We start from the raw sequence: 23,137 nt of genomic DNA, 5'->3' as shown, positions 1-23,137 counted from the left end.
CACTTCATTATCATCTTAGGCTTTATTGGAGATAGCTAGGAGTTCTACCCTGTCCCAGCTACATTTTACAGCGCTGGCGCTAATTTGGGTGGCTGAACAGTGGACATGATTAGAGCTCAATATCCTCATCTTCCTCGGCAAATTCAACCCGCATTCCCAACTGTTTTCCTAAAATTTGTTCATAAATGAGTCGGGAAGTTCCAGCATCACAGAAACACTTCACAGCTTCCGCCGCTAGTTGCAGTGGTCGGCGATCCGATACGCCACCCTCCAAACCTCTAGCTGCCATGAGGATCCATCCAACTACCCACGGAAGCTGACTCTCGTTCTCCAAGTACGCGGGGGTAAAGAGCTGTCTCAAGCACGAGTCGCAGGAATCTTTGACAGCTCGCAGAAGCCTCCAACACCCGCGGTGCATGGTCAAGTAAGGGAACGCGTATTCAATTGACTCAGCATCGAGAGCAAAGACCAAATGTTCGATGAGTTGTTCGAGGGGCATATTACCATTGTCAATCGCCGTTTTAGCTCTCCTTCTTTTACCTTCATCGGCGAGATGTTTCAGCCTTTTCTTTTCCTTGAGCTTCTTGGGATCCTTGATTTGGCCCATTGTCAATGGGCCCTCCTCTTTAGTGCCCTTAGCCTCAAATAGGCTGAGTTCAATAATCTGGCTTACATATTCGGGGGTGAAATCAACCTGGCCGGTGTTTTGGACGTAGCGTGCTCTAAACATGGACAAAACAGGCGACGCAGCTTTCAAGCCACGTGTTCCAGACTTGGACCACAAGGGGGTGTTCTTGCGTTGTTTATTATTAGTCATAGCTGCTGCTGAGGTTCCCATTTGGAGACAGAATTTACTGAAGTATGCCCGGGGGTCCTTTGGTACCTCACCACCGACGTAGAAGCTATCCTTGCCTAGATTTGCGGTGATGACCTCCATGTCTTGCCATATATAGTTCAACAGCTCCTCATAACGCAGTGCGTTGTAAAGATGTTGGCAGCACTGAATTGACCCCAAAGCATTAGCAACACCGAGGCCGATCGCGCGGTGCAAGGACCGAAAATAATAGAGAATTAGACCACTCATGACCGGTGACATGCGGAAGAGGCGATGGCTTTCGCTGTTGGGCATTGAAACGCCTCCTCTTCTACACATTTCGGCCCGCACTTCACGTAATGGATCTTTACCAATCCACTTGACGGCCTGCTGGACCTCTCGGATTAACATGTCGTTAATATTTTCCTTTGCGTGGAACTCAAAATGTACTGTAATGTCGTTATCTATGGCCGAGAGGTGTTTGTCCATCGTATTGAAAGGTCTCTGAATGTCCTCTTCCAGCTCATAGGTGATATCGAGAAAGACCTGGGCAGCGAAGACGGCATAAAAGGGGACTTGTCTTGTTTTATCTAGCTCTTCAATACCGCGCAGGAACTCATCCTTGACGGGCCAACTCTTGACACATCTAATAATAGTCATGAGCTCAGTGAAGAAGACCAGAAGTAGTGCTCGGTCATCTTCGAACTTCTGCAATCCTGTCTTGCGTGAACGATGACTCGCTGTATTGTAGAATCCAAACATGTCCTTCTTGGAAAGGGGAAGATCTTTGGGTTGGGCCAAATCGATGAATGACTCAAGCAATCGGTAGGTTGTTAAGTATGTCTCATATCCAATGTCATATGTATCATAATTGAAATTGTCTTGGCCTTCTGCGAAAACGTTGTCAATCGCCCAACCTTTCATCAAGCATTGGAGATCATAGAGCTGGCAGAGCATAGTAGCTAGACCCCCGTTGCGATTCAGCAAAGGGAGAATATCTTCCATCATGTTCCTGACAAGGTCGATAGCAGTATTGGTGGCGATAGCGGCTGCAGCAAGCTCGAAGATGCCAATTCTGTAATTAGACCATATCCACCGTACGTGGGCTCGAACACGGTTCATGTCATTGATGACGCTGGCGAGAGCAAAGATGGCATGTCCGAAGGATGTCTCGATTTCGGCCTCATATACAACGGTATCACCTCCAGTCTTGGCGGGTCTCTCTACCGCGGGGGCGCCCAAGAACTCTTGTGAAGGTTCGTAGACAGCAAGGCCGGCGAATCGATTGCTTAGCTTCTCATCGGTTGGCTTGTCCTGGGGCATATCAGAGACCAGCATCAGAGGCATTAGTACCTGGCGTACTTTCTCTAGCACTTGAGAAAGCTGTGATCAGCACTATAATATGATCAAAGAGACTAGAGTAAAAATCCTTCGCGTCTAGGACAGGTTCTCACCTCCGATGAAGTATTGGTGCTTTGCATCTGAGACCTCACTAAGAACCTTGCCATGCTTTTCGAGCTTGGCACCAAAACCAGAACGAACAGCGATGACACGGTCAATGGTTGTCCTTACAGTGTCTGGCACAGAGGTGGCCTTCGCCGCAATATGTTCGGCCAGTGGGACAAATTCGTTCAGATTGATGACATGCCTCGGGGCTGCAGCCCCAGTCGACGGCTTAGGAGAAGCCGCCCCCTTCTTAGCTGAAGCGCGTGCCTTTCCCTTGAGGCGACCGGTACCGGCAGTTGTACTGCTGGTAGATAGATCAGTAGAGTACCCCAGAGACTTGGCCGTGGAGGCAAGCCATGCTGCCACAGAGTCCGTGTCCTGCTTGTACAGCTGGTAAGTACTCGACAGGGCTGAAAACACCATTTTCCACGAGTTCAGCAGGGCGACGGTATCAACGATAATGTAGACGACGAGTAGATGGAATGTGTGGAAGGTGCTTAGGAACCCAAAGAAAATGTATCATTAGAATCGTGGCGCTCTTGCGGGGGTGTGGAGGAGAAGGGCTGTATGGCAAACAGACGATTTGTTTATTTATTTATTGCATCAAGCACACAGGTGCCTCAGTACCTTCCAAGGTAGCCTGATAAAAGCTCGAAACTTTTACACCACTACTACCATAACCACTAAAATAACCACCAAAACAATCACTTTAAAACTATCTGAAAACTAGTATATTAATTGTTCATTTTTATTATATCCAATCACCTCAAAATGCCTATTTTAATATCTATTTTGGTGGTTGTTTTGGTAGTAGTGTGGATGTGAGGCTGTCTGGAGATGCTATCTGGGGACGCTGTCTTTTGGAAAGTAATTATTATCTAGGCACGTGATACTAGAATGGCGTCCTGAAATAACACTTAGAGAACACATCGACTTTCTAACTTATGCACTGACCTCATTCCACATGGTAGCTAGTGACGCTATCTTTCGACTTACGTCTAGTAGAATCTTCTTATTAGGATCACATCTGCCAGTCGTTCTCTGTTCCCTCACAGCGGAGTCTCAGGCTTTGGTCAGATTGCCTCAAGTACTTTGGTGCAGATATCTGCTTAGAACATTGTAAATTTATAATGACAAAGCACGAAGACTCTTGAGCTTTCATATACTTAGCTTAAAGTAGGTATGCTAAAGTCGTAATTCGGTAGGTAATACCTACCGGTAAGTGATGTTCAGTCCTCTGATCTTGATACATTCGCATGAAGAGAAAGTGTAAAGTAAAATCACCAATTGCTGCCCTTCAACACCCCGCCATCGATGTAGCGAGGGGCAAGTCAATAAATTGGTTAAAGAGTATAATGAAAGTGTTTATATTTAACTACTCTGTGATGCCCCCATATATTGCGAGAGCTCTGGTCTGTCCATTATAGTCTTCACGTCTTCGGTCATGTACACGAGGGCTACAGACATGAGTGGATTCAGTTTGACTCACTTCAGGCTGCATATGAACGGGCCATGCTGACTGGTTTCTTTCGAAACCTTATAGGAGTATTGAAGACGTTCATATCCTCACTCTCTCTACCTCCTATTTCAGCTACGTGCCAGCTAGTCAATCCCTCCCTGGTCGGTGGATTGCGATGATGCACGGCGGAAGCCTATCACAGGATATGTATAGTTTAGATGTTGGCAATAAAGGAGTCAACAGCCTCAGAGTAATGAGAACGCAATAAATTTCGTACGTTCTAGCTGATGGTTTCAAGCTGTGTGGCTTTTCTCCGCCACACTATGCGCTACTCCGCCATCAGGGCAAACGTAGTATGGGGGATTTCAGTTTCGGATACCAGAACCTGCAGCCCAAAGTATAATTAAGTGAGGATAGTTTATGCAGTAGTTCTCACTACAGTACAACTTGTAAGCGTGTGATGCCTAGTGTATTTGTAGAGACCCGAATGACTAGACTGACAGCATTGTGACTACTTAGATCTAGAAGGGCTCCCAAAGTGGATGGTGGCCGAATGCGGAAGTAGGATAATTAGACTTCAAAGTCACGCAATTGCTAGCGGAGGTCATGCGACTCAGATATATGGAGGTTGGTATCATGTCAGCACGCCGTCTGAGCTTGATGAGAGCAACATAGAGCCTAGGGGCTGCTCATGATGGTAACAACCACTTCATTACATGTATATGTCAAGAGTAGTACATATGATCCTATTAGATTATCTAGAAGTCTAAGTTATAATACAATTATCTAGCTAGATGAAGGTCTTATATATAGATTCCTAGTATTTTAGTATATAGAATGTAAGTATTATCGCCTTCCCTTTCTAACATTCCCTTTTGATCCTTATATTAATTAATGCTATAAATTTTAATCGATTCCCTTTTAAAGGTAGCTCCCTTTAAAGTAAATTAAATAGTTATATTAGATAGTATAAGGGTAATATTTTAAAGAATAACTATTAAAATAAAATAAATAAGGTAAAACTTTTTAAAAGTTAAGTTATTTATAGCTATTAAAATAGTAAATAGAAGCAATATTAAATTCCTTAAAATAAGATATTGTAAAAGGTAAAAGTTCCATTAATATTACTTTTAAATTGCTATTTATAATATAAAGCTTTTAAAATTAAGGTACTATAATATATAATAGCTATAATATATTATATATTTATTATTTTTATATATCCTTTTTTTCCCTTTTATCTTTATATTATTTATATATATTTTTATAATTGCTTTTTTTAATAATTAATATTTTTATTAAAGTATAAGTTATAAATAGCTTATAATTTATAGGTTTTAAATTTTTAAAAAGGGTATATTATTTATTTTATATTATATTTTAATTCTTTTTATAAAATAATATATATACTTTTTTTACCTATTTTACTATTAATTTATATTATATTAAATTATTAAGCTTAATAACTTTATTTTAAAATAGTTATAAATTAACCTTTAAAAACTTTATAGGGCTTTTTTAACTTTTATACCTTTTTTTAATTAATTATAAAAGTTATAATTTTAAATTATTATATATTTTCCTTTTTAACTTTTTTTTTTTATTATAATAATATTAAAAGTATATTAAACTTTATTTTTTATTTTTTATTTAATTAATAGATTTATTATAGGTATAATAAATAAAACTATTATAGTTAAATTATTTAGTTTTATAATTAATTAAAACTTTTTTAAGGTAGCCTTTATTATTATATTATTATATTAATTACTTTTATAATATTTTAAATATTATTAATATTAAAAAGCTTTAATAAAAAATATAAAGTATAAATAAATATATACTTTATTATTTATAAGTAAAGTTAATTTAAAATAACTTTAAAGGGTTTATAGTTTATTATTATTATATTATTAAAGGTATTTTTTAAAAGTTAATTCTATTATATTTAAATATATAAATATTTAAAAGATTTAATTTAGGTTAATTAATAATATTTATTATTTTATTTTTTAAAGTATTATTATAAAATACTTTATAGTTTTATTTTAAACTTTTTTTAAGTTATTTTTAATAGTTTTTTTTAAGCTTATATTTATTTTATAGCTTAACTTTTAATAATTTAAATTTTATATTTTTAAATTATAAAGATAATTTTTATATTATTTATTATTATTAAAGAATATAGTAGTAAAGGTATTTTAGCTTAAGTTAATTTTAATATAGGATTTATGTTTAACTTTATATATAAATTATTTTAGCTTTATTATTTATTTTAAGCTTAATGATTTTTTAAACTTTTTAAAGGTTAGCTTTAATAATACTTTTATTAGCTTATTTATTACCTAATTAATAGTTAAAATATATTTAAAATTAACTTTTTTAACGGTAATTTATTTTTAATATTATTAATTTTAAATTAATATATATTTCCCTTTATTATATAATAGTAGGTTATATAAAGCTAAAATTGCTTTTTAATTATTATTATAAATAATTATAAGTATATTATTTAAATTAGCATTTAATTTAATTAATAGTTTTTATATTTAAATAATTTCTTTAATAATTTAGGTTTACCCTTTTAATTTAGCTTCGAATAAAGATAATAAAATTATTAATTACTTTTTTAAGCTTTAATTAATAATACTATTCTTTAAATTAAATATATACTTTAAAATTAATTAATAAGTTTCTTTATATATTTTTTAATTTAAATTAATAAAGCTTTATAGTTTAATTTTATTTCCTTTATATATTAATTTTAAATTAATTATAAAGTTAAAGTATTTAAATATTTATTTTACCGCTTTAATATAGGAAGTATTAGGTTTAGCTATATACCTATTATATTTAAAGATAGTAAATGCTATATTAAGTTAAATATTTAATATTATATATATTAATAAGCTTGTAGCCCTTTAATATTATTTTCGATTGTTTAGATTTAGAATAAAGTTATTTTTAAATATTTCTATTTTAATAAATAAAAAGGTATAGGTTAGCTTTAATCTTTAATATTTTAACTTATTTAAATTTTAAAATCTAAATTTTATAAGTATTTTTTTTAAGTAAGCCTTTTATAATAACTTTAAAATATATATTTTATAATTTTATTTAATAATTATTCCTAAATAGTATTTTATAAGGCTTATGTTATTTATTTGGAATTTATTACTTAATATTTATTTAATTTTTATAATTTTTAACGTTTTAAGTTTAATAATTAAAAGATTATTAATATATATAATAATATAATAGTTTTTTTAAATAAAGACTTTAATATTTAAGTTTAAATTATTAAATTTAAAGCTTTTTAAAAATATAGTTAATATTTTATATTATATATAAGGTATTTATTTAAATTTATAAAGGGCCTTTTTAAGTTTATAGATTATATTTAAGTCCTTTATAAATTTTAATAATTGTTTAATAAAAATATCCTTTAATACTTTTTTATATAAAAATATTATTTTTATATTTATTTAATAGATTTTAAGATTTAAAATAATAATAATTATAAATAATATTTTATAACTTATAAGTTTTATTATAAAGGTAAACGTTTTATTATAGTTTATATTATTTCTTTATTTAAATTTTTTAACTATTTATTTAGCTTTATATTTAATTATTTTTCTTAATTTGTTCCATTTAAGTTTATAAACCTACTTTTTAAATAATACCTTTATATTAAGTAATATTAATATAAAATCCTAAATAATATTATTAATTAAGGAATTATATTTATTATTTATTACCTTTAGCTATTTATTTTAATATAAATTCCTTTTAATAGCTTTATAGTTAATTAGCTTAATAATTTTAATTATATTAATAGCTTTTAAAGTAATAGTAATAAAGTAAAAAGTAAATAATTAATAGCTATAGTTTATAGGGTATATATTATTATAATAAAGTTATAATGTAGGCCTTATATACCTTTTTAGGACCTATATTTTAAACTTAACATTTTTATTATTATTACTATTGGTTTTTAACTTTATATTAGGTATAATGTTTGGAATGTTTTAATTTTTAATATTGTTAGATAATATTTTTTAATAGTTAAGGTTATTATTATTATTTAGCTTTAAGATGTTATTAGAGTTTCTAATAGTTTTATTAAAGGATTTATTTATTAAGGCTTTAGGTGTAGTATATAAAATAGTAGTTAGTGTAATAGTTGGTATAATATTTGGTATAATATTTATTATAATAGGGTTTAATTTTCTTTTTTTTTAAATTAGTATATAATTTTTTAATTTAATATAAAGAAAACTTTTAAACTTTTATTTTTTTATTATGTTTAATTTTTTAAAGTTTTTTATAGTTTTATTTTTAAAGCTTTATTAAATTTACTTTTTTTTGTTAACCATTTTAGTTAAGTTAAACAAAGGGTAAAAGATCTTTTAAAAAAAGCTTATATTATTAATATTTATAACCCTTTTATTTTTTAAAAGGATTATATAATTATAGGAATTTTAGTTTTAATAGTTTAATATTTTATAAAGTAAGATTTATTTAATAAATGTTAATCCTTTTTTATTTAATTAGAAATATTTTTTATTAGTTTTTATTATTATTATATAATTATAGGTAAGCCTTTACCTATATTATTTTTTATATAATAATATTTTAAGTTAATTATTAAATTGGTATATTATTATATAATAAGCTGTTTAAATAATAATAGGTTAATATTTTTATAATATTTTATTATTTATAGCTTATATTATTATAAGAATTATAATAGATTTATATATTTTTATTGCTTTTTTATAAATATTACTTTATTAATATTACTTTATAGTAATAAATAATATTTAAATTCTTTAACTTTAATATATATATTTAAATTCTTTATTAGTATTTTTTTTAGCTTTATTAAGTATAAATATATAATACTTTTATTTAGGGTATTTATAATATTTAAGGAAAGATTTAAAGATTTAGGTAAATTTTCCTTTACTTTTAAGTAATAATATTTATATTATTTTTATAAAATTATAATATATAATAATAATATATATAAAGCTTTTATAACTTTTAAGTATTATTTTAAGGATATTTATAATATTAATGTATAGTAATTTTAATAGGTAGGTATTTTATTAAAGCTTTTTTAAATAAGATATTTCCTTTATTTTAATTTAAATATAATATTTATATATATAAGTTAATTTTTAAAGCTTAATATATTTAATATTTATTAATTTTTTAATTGAAGATTTATTAATATATTTAAAACGTTTATGCTATAATATAAGTTTAGGATTAAAAAGGGAGTAGGTAGTAAAAGCGGCAATAATAGCCTTAATATTTAACTTAGGTTGATTAATTATATATAGGCTATTATATTCCATACCTTTTAAAAATATATTATTTTCCTTTAAAGCATAAGCTTTATTACTTTAAAAGAGGAATTTAATATTAAGTCTTATAAAATATAATATAAAGATTAAATTTATATTAATTATTAAATAATAAATTATATTCTTTAATATAATAGGTTTTTTTATTTTATTAATTATATTAATAAAGGTATAGTTTTTATATTAAGTTAGTTATACTATTAATTTATTAATTCTAATAGTTATAGGGTATAATACAATATATAAGTTAATAAAGTTAATTAAGTTTAAAAATATAAGAATATTAATATTACTATTAATAATTAATATTATTTTTAATATTTTTATAAAGCTATTAATTTAATTTTTATTAATAATAATAAGTAAAGCTTTTATAACTTTTTTTAAATAGCTATCCTTTAATATATTATTTAAAAGTTTTTTTATAGCTTTAGTATTAATATCTTTAATATTAGGTTTATTTTAAAAGGTATTACCCTAAGGTAACTTTTATATAAATCCTTTAAATATTAAAAACATTAAACTAAATATAGCGTTAATAAAGTTAATAGGAATAAGTTAATTTATTAATAATAAATAAATTATAAAGATAGTATATTTAAAAGATTTAATAATAAATAAAGCTTATAGTAATCCTTAAAAGGATATAAAAAATATAATAAAGTTTACTTTTCTTTCCTTTTTTATATCCTTATCCTCTTTAAGTTTTTTTACTTTATTTTTATATTATTTTATTTATTATAAATATATATCTTTATTTTAATTTAAAGGTTTAAACTTAAAGTAAGCTATAAAATAAAAAGAAATATATATTTTATTATAATTAAAATATACCTTCCTTTTATTATTAAATTATTATTTAAATAAAAAAAGATTAACTTTAATAGTTAAAAGGGTAATTTATACTATTTATTCCTTTTAATCTTATTTAAAGTATAATGCTATATTAGTTACCTTTTTTAAGGTAATTGTTACTTATATTATAATTTTAGCTATATTAATAATTAGGATTTTAAAGGTATTAATTTCCTAAGTTATTAAAAAAAAGTTAAATTTAGATTTAAAACTATTAATAAATTTTTTAATAATATATAAATATAGCTAAGTTAAAGTTGGATTAAGTTTAATTATATTTATTTAAATCTATTATAATATAGCAATAAATTAAATAATATTATTAATAGATTTAAATATTATTTCTTTTTATTATTAATAATATTATATAAATTAAGCCTTTCCTTTAAGCTTATAGTTTTAATATAGTTTATTTTATAATAAAGTAGATATATTAAAGGGCTTTATTAATATAGGTTAAATTTATTAATAGGTATTTTATAATAGTTTACTTTAAATTATAATATTAATTATATTATATTTTTTAAATTATTTATCCTTTTTAATAAGGAAGGTTTTTTTACCTTTTCCTTCTTTTTATTAAAAGGTTATTTTATAAAGCTTTTTTAATAATATTTAAATAAACCTATTTATATTAAGTTTTTTTTATATATTTTAGCTCCATTTTAATTATTATTTTAAGCTATTAAAAAAGGCTACCTTTTTAAACTTTTTAATATTATTTAATAATATTTTAATTAATTATTAATATTATAGGTAGTATAATAATGGTTAATAGGATTAACTTAGTTAATTTAATAAATAGGTTAATAGCTATAAAGGGTTTTATAATATAGGGTTAAGTAGCAATTAATAATTTTTAATTAATTTCTTTTTTAAAATTTAATATTATAATATATTATTAATATAGATTTTTTAAAAGGGTGTTTAATAAGAATAGGTTTTTAAAATAGTTACCTTAAAAATCTTTGGTTAAAATAAAGGGTAAATTTAAACTAGGTTCTTTAATTTAAAAATTAATATTGAAAAGGGGGGCGTTAAAATTAATAAAAAGATTTTTTAAAGTAATTAGTTTTAAGGTTTAATAACTAAATAAAATATTAACTTTATAATTAAAAAGATCTTAATTGTTAAATATTAAAGGGTAAAAAAAGACTTTAAATACCTTTAATAATAATAATAAAAATAAGGGTAATTAATTAATATAATTTAAGCTTAAATTAATATTTTAATTATTTATATTTTTTTAGTTAAAAAGGTATTTAAGCTATATTAAAACTTTATATATAAAATAAGGAAAAGCTTAAATATTTAAAAAATAAATAGTATTAAATATTTAAAGTTATATTTAATTATAAAGGTTATAATAAATATTTAATAATATTTTTATTATTAAGTATTAATAATATAATTATAATTATTTTTATAATTATTAAAAGGAAAAGGTTAAATTAAGGATTTTTAAGTAGTTAGTTATATATAATTTATTTAACCTTTATTTATTTTAAGGAATTAATAGGTTAAAAATTCTTTAAGTTAGCCTTTAAAACCTAACTTTATTAATTATTATTCGAAGTAGTAATATTTTAATATAATCTTTATCTATAGAATTAATGAAGTAGAATTCTAATACGTATCGTTATTTCATATTTATAAATAATGGAGGGTTAAAGATAAAGTATAATTTTAACCTTTAATAGCTAAAGATACGTTTAGGTAAACATCCGGGCTTATAACCTATTAAAAGTAATATATATAATCCCATTAGATTATCTAAAAGTTTAAGTTACAATATAGTTATTTAGTTAGATGAAGGTCTTATATATAGATTCCTAGCATTCCAATATGTGGAACGCAAGTATTACCGCCTTCCCTTTCTAACAGTATATACTATGCCAACCTCTCAGCCTTATCATCACTATCTCGATTTGCCTAAAATAGAGCCACACGCAGACCTTGCTACATCCGGCAAAGCGGTCACAACGGAAGCGCGCGGCGTGCTCCACGTAATATGCCTCGGCTCGCGCCCGTGCGACCCACCCGGAGACCCGCCTCAATCTATTAGTCCGAGGTCCGGATGCTTCGGGGGTGGACTAGTGTGACTAGTGTGAAGTTATTGGAGTTGCGTTGGGATCTTAGACTGGGTTAAAAAGAGATGCTATGTAATCAAGATCATTGGAATGGCTATTTGTGATGGAAATAGTTAGGGGAAGTAGTTGTCTTGGCACTTAACTTGGTATCAAATCGTGACGCTGGCTTACCGTGTTATAATATAAGGTCAGCCATCTATTATAGACTGCTAGGGTAGCACCCATGATACCTTTCATCTAGTAAGCATGACATTTGGGGAAACTATCACTATCCGAATGTAACGAGACACTTCCCCACTTCATATTTACTTGCTGATCTGGAAAGTTATCGACTGTGTCCGCAATGGCTCCCGTAAAATTCAAAACTCAGCTCGAGGCATCCTCGTATCATGCTCCCGGCGGCGGGGAACTATACAAGCCACTGAGAGAGAGCATAGTAAAGCTGGCGCTTGAACAAGGCTATGATGAGGCAACAATGATGGAGCACGGGGTGATATGGGCAGATGATCAAGACCCGTGGGGACATATCAAAAATCACGGGTTCCCTCACTTTGCTTCCGCCTGCAACTTCCGCTTGTTCGAGAGCTTCGAGGAGCATCTTAAGGACAAGTTTCAAGATTTGATGAAGGTACGCGGCATTGGCGTCATTGTCAAATCTTCCACCTGTGAAATCAAGAGGCCTGTTACATATCCAGACTCGGTGAGCATATATTGAAACGGCGAGTTTACTTCGCTCCTAACTATTTAACAGATCATTGTCGCCAACCGAATCGACGAGGTACGGCCTGATCGATACCATGTTACGACTACCATGTGGTCGCTGAGACAACAGCTCCCTGTTGCGGAGTCGACTGGATGGATAGTCTTCTTCGATTACTCTAAGGGCAAGCCTGCGAACTTGATCGAGGCAGGTGGAGTGTTTGTGAACCTTCATGCGGCGATAAGTGAGAAGGCCAAGGTCGCCAATGAGAAAAGGGCACAGTGGGAAGCAAAAAATCCTAAGAAATCTCGAGGCGCCAAACTCTAAATGCTCCTAGATGGGTCCTCAAGTTGGAAAACAATACGCGTTGTAGAAGAGAAAAAGGCAGAAGTGACCTGCCAGCTAAGGGATGCAACAAATGGACAGTTGGTAGATAATACTGGTGATGCGGAAATCGTCGAGGGACTTAAGGGGAAATTGTCTGGGATTGAAAGAGTGATCTCATTGCTTAAGTCTTGGTGTGGTATTAGGTTGTCGAGAACTAAAGAGAAGCTGTAGAATTTAGAAGAAAGTCAAAAAGCTAAAAGAGAATCTAATGGAGTTGAGCAACAGCAAGCCTAAAGTATCATTGAAAGAGGCGGTGATACTAACCAGTAATGAGACCTGCGACGACTGCAGGCGATTGAAGGACGAGGTGAATCATCATTTCAATTTGAACCTCGAAATGGAGCACGGAGAAATGTGAGACGGCTAAGAATACACGGACAATATGAGAAAGCTTTTGCACTCATGCTTGATGCATCTCGCGGAGACGTGGAACATTGGTCTTGCGTATATTCAACAGAACTGACTAATGAGTCACAACTTACGGCGGATTTACTTATGTAAGCACCATCGCCTGCTGCCGCCCGACGATGATATCCGCTTCGGTGGTAATTATGTGTGGGGGTGTTTTGCCCGGGTTAGATCACTGAAACTGACTGATAATGTGTCTCTTTTGCTTCATTTGCCCCCCATTGTAGAAGCAAGGTAAGGTTGATGTTGTAACTTCTTATCGTGAAACAGAAGAGGAGTCGCAAGTATAATGTGAAGGCGGAGAGTGAGAAAGGCACCGCCGACGTTGCCAAACGCTGGTGTTGAGCAAACAGAATTTATGGTCGCCCATGTGAAGCATCTGCAATAGATACAAACTGATCATTTCCTTCACACATCTATTCAAGCTCTAGATTACATCTTGCTTAACATTATCTGCAAGCCTACCTGTCATCCCCAGGCGGTACTTCCTGGTCGTTCTCGGTGAGAAACGGCCCGAAAACTCATCTCACCATTGCAACGTAGCTTCCGATATTGTCCTTCTAACATCTCCCATCAATTATAACAGGCCCACCGCGAATAATGAACGACATGTAAAAGACCGCCCAATGATGGTGTTGCCACTCACAATGGCGTGAACTATCATTGCTACAAAATAATTATAAGTAGTGATGAAGCGGCATAAGCGCCGATTATCTGAAAGCCGAAAGAGACGCTCCCTTGCTTGCGCAGCGCGGTAATAAGCGAAATATCATCGCACAACTAATCATTCCGGCGCAACAAACATTCCCGAGGCGACGCCGTATCACTCTCGATCGCGATCTTCCTTATCAGACGGCATGATGAACTTGAGCGAGCGCTGAGATTGGAGTAGTTGTTGACAATCTGATGTACATCCCTTGAGAAGTGTATGACGGCGGAGCTTGTCCTTCTTTCGGCAAATTTATCATGAAACACTGGATGCTTTGTGAAAGGTGGCCCTTCTCAACCCGCTCACTGTCAATACTAAAATAAACAGCTCCGGGGAAGAGAGTCACAGCTAGCCATTTATATTATTGATATGATGGTAATTTGTAATTGTTCAACTTCATATCCATTCCGCATATTTACTGATCAATTCACACCAGGCTTGGAGAAAAAACCATCTGCTTTGCTGGATGATTTACTTGCGCTTGGGCCGTCCCTCTTGTATGTAGAACTTCATCAACATTAAGACTGCCCAATTGTGTAGAGGTTGTAGAAACGTCTAGTAGCTGTGCATCATTCCACCAGGGTTTGAAATGCTGCGAGCCGAAATTAGTCAGGGAATGTCTCCCTGAATAGGAATGAAAGGAATGCGAAATTATCAACAGAAAATGGCTCAAGCCGCTCGCTCCTTGCCTGAATACCAGCTTCACAATCGCTTCTCTTACATGAAAACGGCGTTTCGCTGTCAATATTTGCTATGCCAAGACAGCCAGGTGTTACTATTGATCGGATATGGACCTATTGCAGGCACGCGATGTGTCTTCCCGACGGATAACGGCTGTTACCCGTCACCAATTTACCCGTGAAGATGGCTAGTCCTGATTGCTCGTCACAGAAAGAATGTGACATTGGCGACACTGATGATTTGAGTGTCGGTTAGAATGAAATTGTTCTAGACCAGCTAAGTTCTCACGTGGGCTAACGTGAACGCGACCACGACACACAAGAGGTGTCACGAAAGTCTTTTTCATCCTATTTTGTGCCATGGTAGAAGATCGCATCGATACACATCTGTTTCTCGACTGCTACACTGACCACTCGGATTTTAGGGTTAATCCCCCGCACTGCCTGTAATACTGCTCTGTCAGCCCTGTGAATCACAGGAACGTAGGTGAATTATGAGGCTGAAGACTTAGATATGCTCAGAGGACGTCCTCTGAGCATCACATTAACGGACTAGAAGTGTCATGACTACTGCAGTCAAACTCTATGGGCTGGATGATTAATACCAATCTAATTCTAATTCTTAATCTTATTTTGCCGCTTAACATATGTTCTACGGGTGTTTCTCTCCACACCTAGACCCAGCAGGTTGGAAGAATGCAAGGGAGCTTAGATTCATTGGCTGATCCGGCTTGTGGGGGCAGATTAGCAAGCCTCACGGGGGCAGGGCGCTGCTATACATAATTATGGAGTCAAGAGAACAGTAGTGCTCTCGATATACAGTAGTGGCTCATTGAAGGATTGAATTTGTCCCTCGATTTGTGTAGCTGGGGATGACCATTGAATTGTGATCCCTTGATGTAGCTCCAAACAATTTGCTCGGCGTTGTCTGAACTGTGTATGACCATACGTAGCATCGTTCGCTACTTTTTGAATCCTATTGGCTTACCACAACAAGCACGATTCTTCCTGCATCACTTCAATTGTTTTCAGAGAGCAAGAGAATGCGAGACACGAGAGTAGAATAATGACCTCCAACACTAGGCTGCGTCTTGGGGAAGTATAAGATGAAGCGTAACCTCCTGTTTCTAGATAGGTTTTCTAATCTTCAAGCTCACCCCTACAAACAGCAACAGCAGCAACCCAGCTCACCACAGCTCCTTTCTTCCGACATTCTCTTCACAATGCTTTCGCTATCCAAGCTTGCCATCGCCCTAGGGCTCGTTGCCGGCCATGCTCTAGCTAATTCTGGAGATATGACCTGGTTCGACCCCGGTCTTGGGGCGTGCGGCGCAACCAACGGTCCGAATGACTTCATCGTCGCCATGTCTCCAGGTGAAATGAAATGTGGAACAAATAGTATGCATTTCCTGAATTTCTTCACCTACCCTCATGTTATATCTCTAGCATCCCCTAAGAATCGCCAAACCATGAACATAGAGAATATCTACTAATTGATCATTTCATGTAGTCAAGATCAACTACAAGGGAAAGTCGGCTACGGCCAAGATCGTCGACAAGTGTCCTGGTTGTGCCGGAGGATCCATCGAGTAAGTAATGTAAACCGAACCCTCATTTCTCGCTTTTTGCACTGCTACGAGTGTGATCGTGTTCTGATTATACCTTTCCTCTTTAATGAATGTTATGAGATAACTGACTTGCAGCTTTCAGCGTATCCCCCGCTGTGTTCAAGGTCTTTGCGGATCTCGGTGTAGGACGTATTCACGTCGATTGGGCGTATGTCTAGGTGATTGTTATGAGAACAGTCAGGGTTTTCCTAGCTTGATGGGATCACTGCTATCAAGCTAGTGCAGGCATTGTGTGGGTGATAGTGTAGCCTAGCATTCCGACCAACAGTCTCTCGTTCCTTAGCTAGCAGTACAAGAAGCCGAGATCAGCTTCAAGCGTCTCAATCAATTCCATTACTTCATTTTGAGCAAGAAATGCCCTATACTGACTAAATGTGTGACTGATTAAAGAGTAATACTTATCGTATCTTGTTGAACGTAGGTGGAGCTATATAATACCCTTTAGACTGCTCGAACGTCCAACAACGTCGTTTTTGACGTTCGAGATATCTCATCGCACCATCACATGACCATACTCCAATGATAATAACGCCGTATAGTTACTCCTCACCCCTTAGATCGACGGGGCCCGCTTTGGACAGCTCCGATGCTGTCACAGTACTATAGTCGAGTGTAGAGCTCTACACAGGGTCTCGACCTGATTACGTATGTCGTTTACCTTTTGGTAGTGTAGCGGTATAGAACTACACTCCTATTACTCGTTCCGTGACAGATGCCTATGTATGTTGGGAGTGGTATCGAAGAATACCATTTATGTCATGGCAACCCTGTGTACCTAACTCAGTCAACCTTACCTCCTGTGCCTCGAAATCACTGTCCCTGTCTCGAGTTATCGACATTTGAATAGTGTCAAATGTCGGTCAGTTAATCAGCACTTAAAACTCAATTGATAACGACGAAAATCTTGAAATGTCTATCAGAGTTTGATTGATCATTTAGCACTTTATCAATTCTGACGCTATTGCAGTGAACTTCATTTCATCATTCATTCCTGAAACCATCGCATCTCTTGCCATGCAAAACCATCCCTATAACAAGAGTCATAGTGTCGTTTATAGAAGCCGATTCCCAACTGCCCCCTAGGTCCTCACTATACGAGAGGTGATAGGCGATTCCCTGCTGTACCCCTATAGCAACTCAAGACGTCGCATTGCTCGACCACACACAGTCCTTTTCAATCTTTCTACCACCTAAGCGTTCGGTCCCATTCTATCTGAAAGATATTCTTCGCAATGGCAATACCACAATCATGACATGCGATGGTAACACCAAAGTTGTGCTCTCGATCAGCCAGCGCAGGGTCCCAGGTCGAAACATCCTCAAAGGTATAAAGTTCACCACGCTTGAGCCGGTGCTCGCGTGTGTATGGAATGACGTAGGTGACGCTCTTCGGATCATTGGGATCCAGATCCCGAATCACTGGTATCTTGATTAGGTCGCCGCATACCGGATGCGTCAACTTATACCGGCAATTAGGGCATTGCTTGGCTGTCTCGATGTCCCGAGTGGTCCAGGTCTTCATGCACTCATAGCCGAAAAAGTGTCCGCAAGGCAGCACGCAGATATTCTCGGAGTTCTCATCCGTAAATGAGGCATTGCCTGCTAGCCATGGGGGTACTCGAAGGTGACTAGTTCGGCAGATGTCGCAGGTCAGCTTGACCTCTGCGCGTGCCAGAGTAGGAACTTCGTCGGCAGCGGCGGGGGTGAATGCCGTTATGTACTTGGCGAGTTCGGACCACGTGGATATGTCGTTTACAGTCCTGACCAGCGGCCTTTTGGTAAAGCTGGTACCAGTAGAATTCATAGTGGACAGGATGACTGGGTACAACATCTTGTTGAATTCAACGTCATCAGGACCTGTTCTCTGGGGGGGATTATCAGGCGGCATGGTTGCGAATATCTAGAGATTGAGTTAGGATGAAGTTCATCTTCAGCTGCTGGACATTGACACAAACCAACAATAATTAGCCAGGGCTACCAGGGCTTTTTTTAGCAGCAGGGGTCTTTGCTTTAGATGTCTGGAGTTGTGAAAGAAGCGATGTTGGCATGGATGTCATATGAAGACAACCCTGGATAGATGAAGATGTAGCAACGGTGGTTACTGGGTTGGATGAAGCCAAGGAGTTAAAGCAGACAGGGCAACAAAAACTGTTGCACCTTCTGAAATCTTGTGAATAGCAGGGCGAACTTTGATTGTGAGGCAACTTAATGGTGTACGTAGAATGAACCAAAATCTCCCATTGGGGAGACCTTTGGGTGATAGCACACTTTGTTGATGACCTCGATGTGATCTTGTGTGATGGTGATGAGATGAACAGGAAGAAAGAAAGTGACAAACCTAACTCCATATTGTCAATCACTTAGAAGTCTCTGTGGGTGCCGGACCAGTAGCCACCACTGAAGGATTGGACGTTCTCAATGCGTGAATGGGACTCAATGGTCCGTGCAGTAATCATTGTCTACTGTGGTGCCCCTGATTGTGCCTACAATGGCAGCTATGAGGTGGCTCTAGCAGTGGACTAACGCTTCGGCCCCGAGAATCGAAATCCAAGGAATTGGTTCGAACCACAAACAAGAATAATCAATTCTCAAGAAGTTATTCTTCCTCGGCCGCATCCGTACAAGTACCATTGTAGAGATTTAGAGCGCACAATCTCTACTATCTACTATCAGAAAGGTATTGTCAGCATATGGCATATAGGGGGTACCATTGTAGGTACAAGTACTAGATCGATCTGGTGCCTGTCCAAACAGTACATTTCGAGAGGTATTTTGATGTTCTGATAAGCTTGTGTACATGAAGTAGTTAGCATCAATGCTTACGCGCCCCCAGTGCCCCAGCCCGTCGGAGAACCGCTCATCTCAAACAAGACCAGTCTAGCATTAACCAGCTCACCATGCGTAATAACAGGACCATCTTTCACTTTCCCATCAATACTCAACCCCTTGACATAAGGCTTCCGGGTAGCTCCAGGGGCAGATATCACAAGTTTCCTCTCCTCATCTCCATCTCTCCCAATCTCACCACCCGTCGCCACACCCCTCGGTAATCGAATAGTAACCTTCTCAAAGAAAGGCGTTCCAACAACATACTCATCGCCCGCTGAATTAATAGGGTAAAACCCAAGGGCAGAAAACAGGTACCAAGCGCTCATCTGCCCCAGATCCTCGTTCCCGCTAAGGCCCGAGCTCGTAGCGTTGTAGTTATCCCACGCTATGCTGCGGATGCGCTTAGCAGCAGCGTTCGGATAGCCGATTAATGAATACAGATACGGGATGTGGTGCGACGGCTCGTTGCTATGCATGTTATGTCCGCCATCAAAATGTTCGTCGAGCTTTATCTTCATACCGTCTCGACCGCCTTTGAATAAGCTTGCTAGACCCTCGATATCGTGCGGGACGTCGAAGGTATATGCCCATTTGTCCCCTTCTGTCCAACCCCAAGTTTCATTTGCGAAGGAACCGTTCTCGTTTCGCGCTTGCATGAATTGGGTCTCGGAGTTCCATAAGTTTGCATAGTTTTTCGCTCTGTTGTCGAGGGCTGCTGCCGCTTCGTGTTTACCTGCTATGCGAGCTACGATGGCACACTTAGAGTAACAAGTTAGCATTTAGCATTCCTATAAATCCAATTGATGAGGGAACCAAGCTCCCACCTTAATTCAATCCAAAAATGCAATTGGTTGAACTCACCGCCGCGTCATTAAACGCATAATCAAGAGTCCTCGAAGCAGACTCCGCCCAGCGGTCATTGTCCACCCACCCATGATCCATATAGCTCGTCAGGCCAGCCCGGACCTCATAAGGGGTATCAGGCTCTCTATCATAATAAAGAAGCTCCGTGTCTCTCTCAGGAGGCTCATATGCGTCCTTCCGGACAGCATCCCAAGCCTTGCTGATATTAAAAGAGCGAAAGCCGCGAGAAAGGGCGTTGGCAAGGACGACGTCGGCGTTAGTCGCGATCATAATATTCGTTTCGACCATGTTTGCCCACATCGGCAGTCTACCGCTCCAGTCGAAGATGTTCAGAAGAGACCTCATCATCCCGTTCACGCGCTCGGGGGCGAATAGCGCGAGAAGAGAGTGCTCTGCGCGGTAGGTGTCCCAGATGGACCATGACTGGTAGTACGACTCGTTTCTGGTGTGAATGCTGTCCGTGTACCCGTTGTAGAATACCCGCGGAGAATCAGGATCACTCCCCGTGGGCTCCGAGAAATCATTGGGGTATTGTAGTGCGTGGAAAAGTCCGGTGTACCAAATTGTTCGTTGATCGTGCTCTTTGTCTGTAGCGTTGATACCCTCGATAGTAACCCTGCCAAGCTTCTCCAACCACGCAGCCTTCGCTTGCGCTACAGTGTCTTCAAAAGAAGTCCGGTCTGGTATTTCAAGGTCTAGGTTTTTCCTCGCTTGCTCAACGCTGACAAATGAGATGCCCGTGCGGACTTCAATTCTAGTAGTTTTGGGGCTGAACTGGACGTAAGCGCCAAGGTTCTCACCCGAGCCGTTTCGACTGCTTTCCGAAATATTTCGTCCGAAGGTTGTGCCGTATGAGACAAATGGTTCCGAGAAACGAGACACAAAGTAGCCACTGAACGTCGCTGGTTTATCTGGCCCTAGACGATAGTCTTGTCGTTGTGGATTACTGCCAGAGATTTCTTGTCTCTCAAGGTCAACCTCGATGTGACCAGTCCAGTTCTGGCGAGTTGCCTGGATGAAAACATATCGATATACGGGTGTACCACCTGAGTTGCTAGGGGTGGAGCATGCGGCTTCATAGTCGAGCCTTAGGTGGCCGGTATGAGCCAAGGCGCTCATTGCAACTCGGATTGAGCGTCTGCAAGGCTTTCTTGCAGCCCACCGTTTCTGTGCCCTACCGTTTACGCCCTCACGGATATCGTCAGGGACTCCGCCGGCGCCACCCGGAACAGGCCCCTCTCCGGCAGCGGCTTCTGTGAGGTCCCAGTTATGCTCCCCTTCCGTATCTGCATCTAGTAGGACTTCATATACGTAAGGGGTGCTGACTTCGTCTTTCTTGTCAAAGGCCAGCCCGCGCTGCTCAAAGGCTGATTTGATCCCGCCAGTCCAGCCAGGCATGATGACAGTCTGGCCAAGTTCTCCCATCCAAATAGCTGGTTGATGTGTAGCTTGGAATCCGTGCACAAGTGAGTCATTGTCGTGATATGGAACCTGTGATATATAATTCTCACGTGTCTGCGGCGTCCACCGCGTCACTACGACATCCGAGGTTAGTACTTATCATGTAATCGGACTCTATGAGTGCTAGGTAAGGCGAGATATGCCTATGCTATAATTAGGCTCATAGATAAACTGTTGCGCGGATAAGAAAAATAAATAAATTCCCGAGGATCGCTTACTTCCAAAAGGTACGGATACTGAGGGGATCATGCCACCATTATCATTCGGTGAAGTTCCGTATGTGCCGATGTGAGGGTTCACATATTGGAGGACGCCAATATTATCGTGATAATTTGACTTCACCGAATAATCCTTGTCGCGAGGCTTCCTCTGTCCGGTACTCGGATGAGCTACGATAAGGGCTGAGTGAAAGCAGACACTCAGAGCTAGTGTTGCCAACCTCATGGTGCATCCCGTTCATCTGAGATAGAAAGCTTAAATCGCTTGTTAACGTTAACAATTTGATATTCACAGAATATGACACCAATGCGAGAACAACAGTCTTGGAAAACAAAATAGCTCTAAAGACTGCTATGCTACACAGTCTCTTTAGTTTAATACTAGGATGGTTGACCTACCAACACGGGGTTCGAGTCGGTTCATCTCCATGCGGAGACGGAGCAAATCCGGGACGACGGTTGCGAATGCGGGGAAATCATGTATAATGGCCACCGATGATTAACAAGCCCAAAGACCATGAGGTCATCCCCCACTTTGAGTCTTTATATCCTTCCCCTTTGAGCATGAAAGAGAGTGTGGACATCTAAATCCAGCGTTTAGCACCGGTCTTGAAGTTCGAAGCAGTAGACTGAGACCATCTCATACTGAGGATTAAACAATCATCATGTCATTGAGTGTCATGTGTGGTCCTTAATTATCAGACGAAAGCCCGTTTGGTCAGGTTGGGACACGCTCGAGTACGTGACTCTCGCATGGGAATCATCTATGACAAGGAAGGACGGATTAGAAGATCAAAGGGAACACAGCACTATGGGAATCTGTCAAAAACTATTCACTTGATTGGCGTTGCAATTGCAAATAGTGATTTAGTTATTCAGTAGGCCCTAATGACCTGGTTCATATCGCTTCTCTTTTCTAGCGCTCTTGAAGCCGCAAAATAGGCAACAGTGGCAAATGTAAGCGATAGATGGGTTATTAATAATAGGCAGTACACATGAAGAGCGCATGTTTACTATAATTATGGTCAAGGGCCGATCAACGTGAAGCCCGGCTCGTCACTTGATGGCTCAGGAGCGTGTATATTGGATGGTAACCCTTCGATAATGAAGAGAAGGACTGCTCGTGTGATTGCTACAGAGAGCCCTGTGTCGGTCCTCTCTTTCGCGGGAGCTCGTTCTTATGCTTGACTGAGGCGATGATTGCGCCAGGCTAT

At 36.3% G+C, this 23,137-nt stretch overlaps 5 protein-coding genes across 5 annotated transcripts; 2 read left to right on the top strand and 3 right to left on the bottom strand.

Moving 5' to 3' along the window:
* Positions 1-109: 109 nt before the first annotated feature.
* F5B22DRAFT_634763 (uncharacterized protein) lies at positions 110-2,683 on the bottom strand (the record flags this gene model as incomplete). The annotated part of the gene is made up of 2 exons (XM_047977029.1): positions 110-2,187; positions 2,269-2,683. The coding sequence occupies 2 exons, from the start codon at positions 2,681-2,683 to the stop codon at positions 110-112; spliced, it is 2,493 nt and encodes an 830-aa protein (XP_047833415.1).
* Positions 2,684-11,984: 9,301 nt separating this feature from the next.
* On the top strand, positions 11,985-13,349 carry F5B22DRAFT_571771 (uncharacterized protein). The gene is made up of 2 exons (XM_047973171.1): positions 11,985-12,739; positions 12,791-13,349. Exons 1-2 carry the CDS (start codon positions 12,383-12,385, stop codon positions 13,064-13,066), a joined length of 633 nt encoding a protein of 210 aa, XP_047833414.1. The 5' UTR covers positions 11,985-12,382; the 3' UTR covers positions 13,067-13,349.
* A 2,412-nt stretch (positions 13,350-15,761) lies between these two features.
* Positions 15,762-16,904, top strand: F5B22DRAFT_571769 (RlpA-like double-psi beta-barrel-protein domain-containing protein-containing protein). The gene is made up of 3 exons (XM_047973170.1): positions 15,762-16,321; positions 16,434-16,512; positions 16,634-16,904. The coding sequence occupies exons 1-3, from the start codon at positions 16,030-16,032 to the stop codon at positions 16,707-16,709; spliced, it is 447 nt and encodes a 148-aa protein (XP_047833413.1). The 5' UTR covers positions 15,762-16,029; the 3' UTR covers positions 16,710-16,904.
* Positions 16,905-17,598: 694 nt separating this feature from the next.
* F5B22DRAFT_662509 (uncharacterized protein) lies at positions 17,599-18,439 on the bottom strand (the record flags this gene model as incomplete). The annotated part of the gene is made up of 1 exon (XM_047980448.1): positions 17,599-18,439. The coding sequence occupies one exon, from the start codon at positions 18,437-18,439 to the stop codon at positions 17,735-17,737; it is 705 nt and encodes a 234-aa protein (XP_047833412.1). The 3' UTR covers positions 17,599-17,734.
* A 931-nt stretch (positions 18,440-19,370) lies between these two features.
* F5B22DRAFT_644122 (glycoside hydrolase family 92 protein) lies at positions 19,371-22,149 on the bottom strand (the record flags this gene model as incomplete). Its single annotated transcript, XM_047978383.1, has 3 exons — positions 19,371-20,138; positions 20,242-21,779; positions 21,924-22,149. The coding sequence occupies 3 exons, from the start codon at positions 22,147-22,149 to the stop codon at positions 19,371-19,373; spliced, it is 2,532 nt and encodes an 843-aa protein (XP_047833411.1).
* Between the last annotated feature and the right edge of the window lie 988 nt (positions 22,150-23,137).

The sequence above is a fragment of the Xylaria bambusicola genome (genome assembly GCF_022495145.1).
Source record: "Xylaria bambusicola strain CBS 139988 unplaced genomic scaffold F5B22scaffold_9, whole genome shotgun sequence".
In the NCBI taxonomy this organism is placed as follows: domain Eukaryota; kingdom Fungi; phylum Ascomycota; class Sordariomycetes; order Xylariales; family Xylariaceae; genus Xylaria; species Xylaria bambusicola.
This window is presented reverse-complemented; position numbering and strand designations above follow the sequence as displayed.

What these genes read in the sequence shown, in the direction of transcription:
- F5B22DRAFT_571769 (XM_047973170.1), top strand. Translation starts at nt 16,030, where the DNA reads ATGAAGCGTAACCTCCTGTTTCTAGATAGGTTTTCTAATCTTCAAGCT. An exon ending in AATGAAATGTGGAACAAATA is followed by an intron (nt 16,322 to 16,433) that starts GTATGCATTTCC and finishes CATTTCATGTAG; the next exon opens with TCAAGATCAACTACAAGGGA. An exon ending in TGTGCCGGAGGATCCATCGA is followed by an intron (nt 16,513 to 16,633) that starts GTAAGTAATGTA and finishes TGCAGCTTTCAG; the next exon opens with CGTATCCCCCGCTGTGTTCA.
- F5B22DRAFT_571771 (XM_047973171.1), top strand. Translation starts at nt 12,383, where the DNA reads ATGGCTCCCGTAAAATTCAAAACTCAGCTCGAGGCATCCTCGTATCAT. An exon ending in CTGTTACATATCCAGACTCG is followed by an intron (nt 12,740 to 12,790) that starts GTGAGCATATAT and finishes ACTATTTAACAG; the next exon opens with ATCATTGTCGCCAACCGAAT.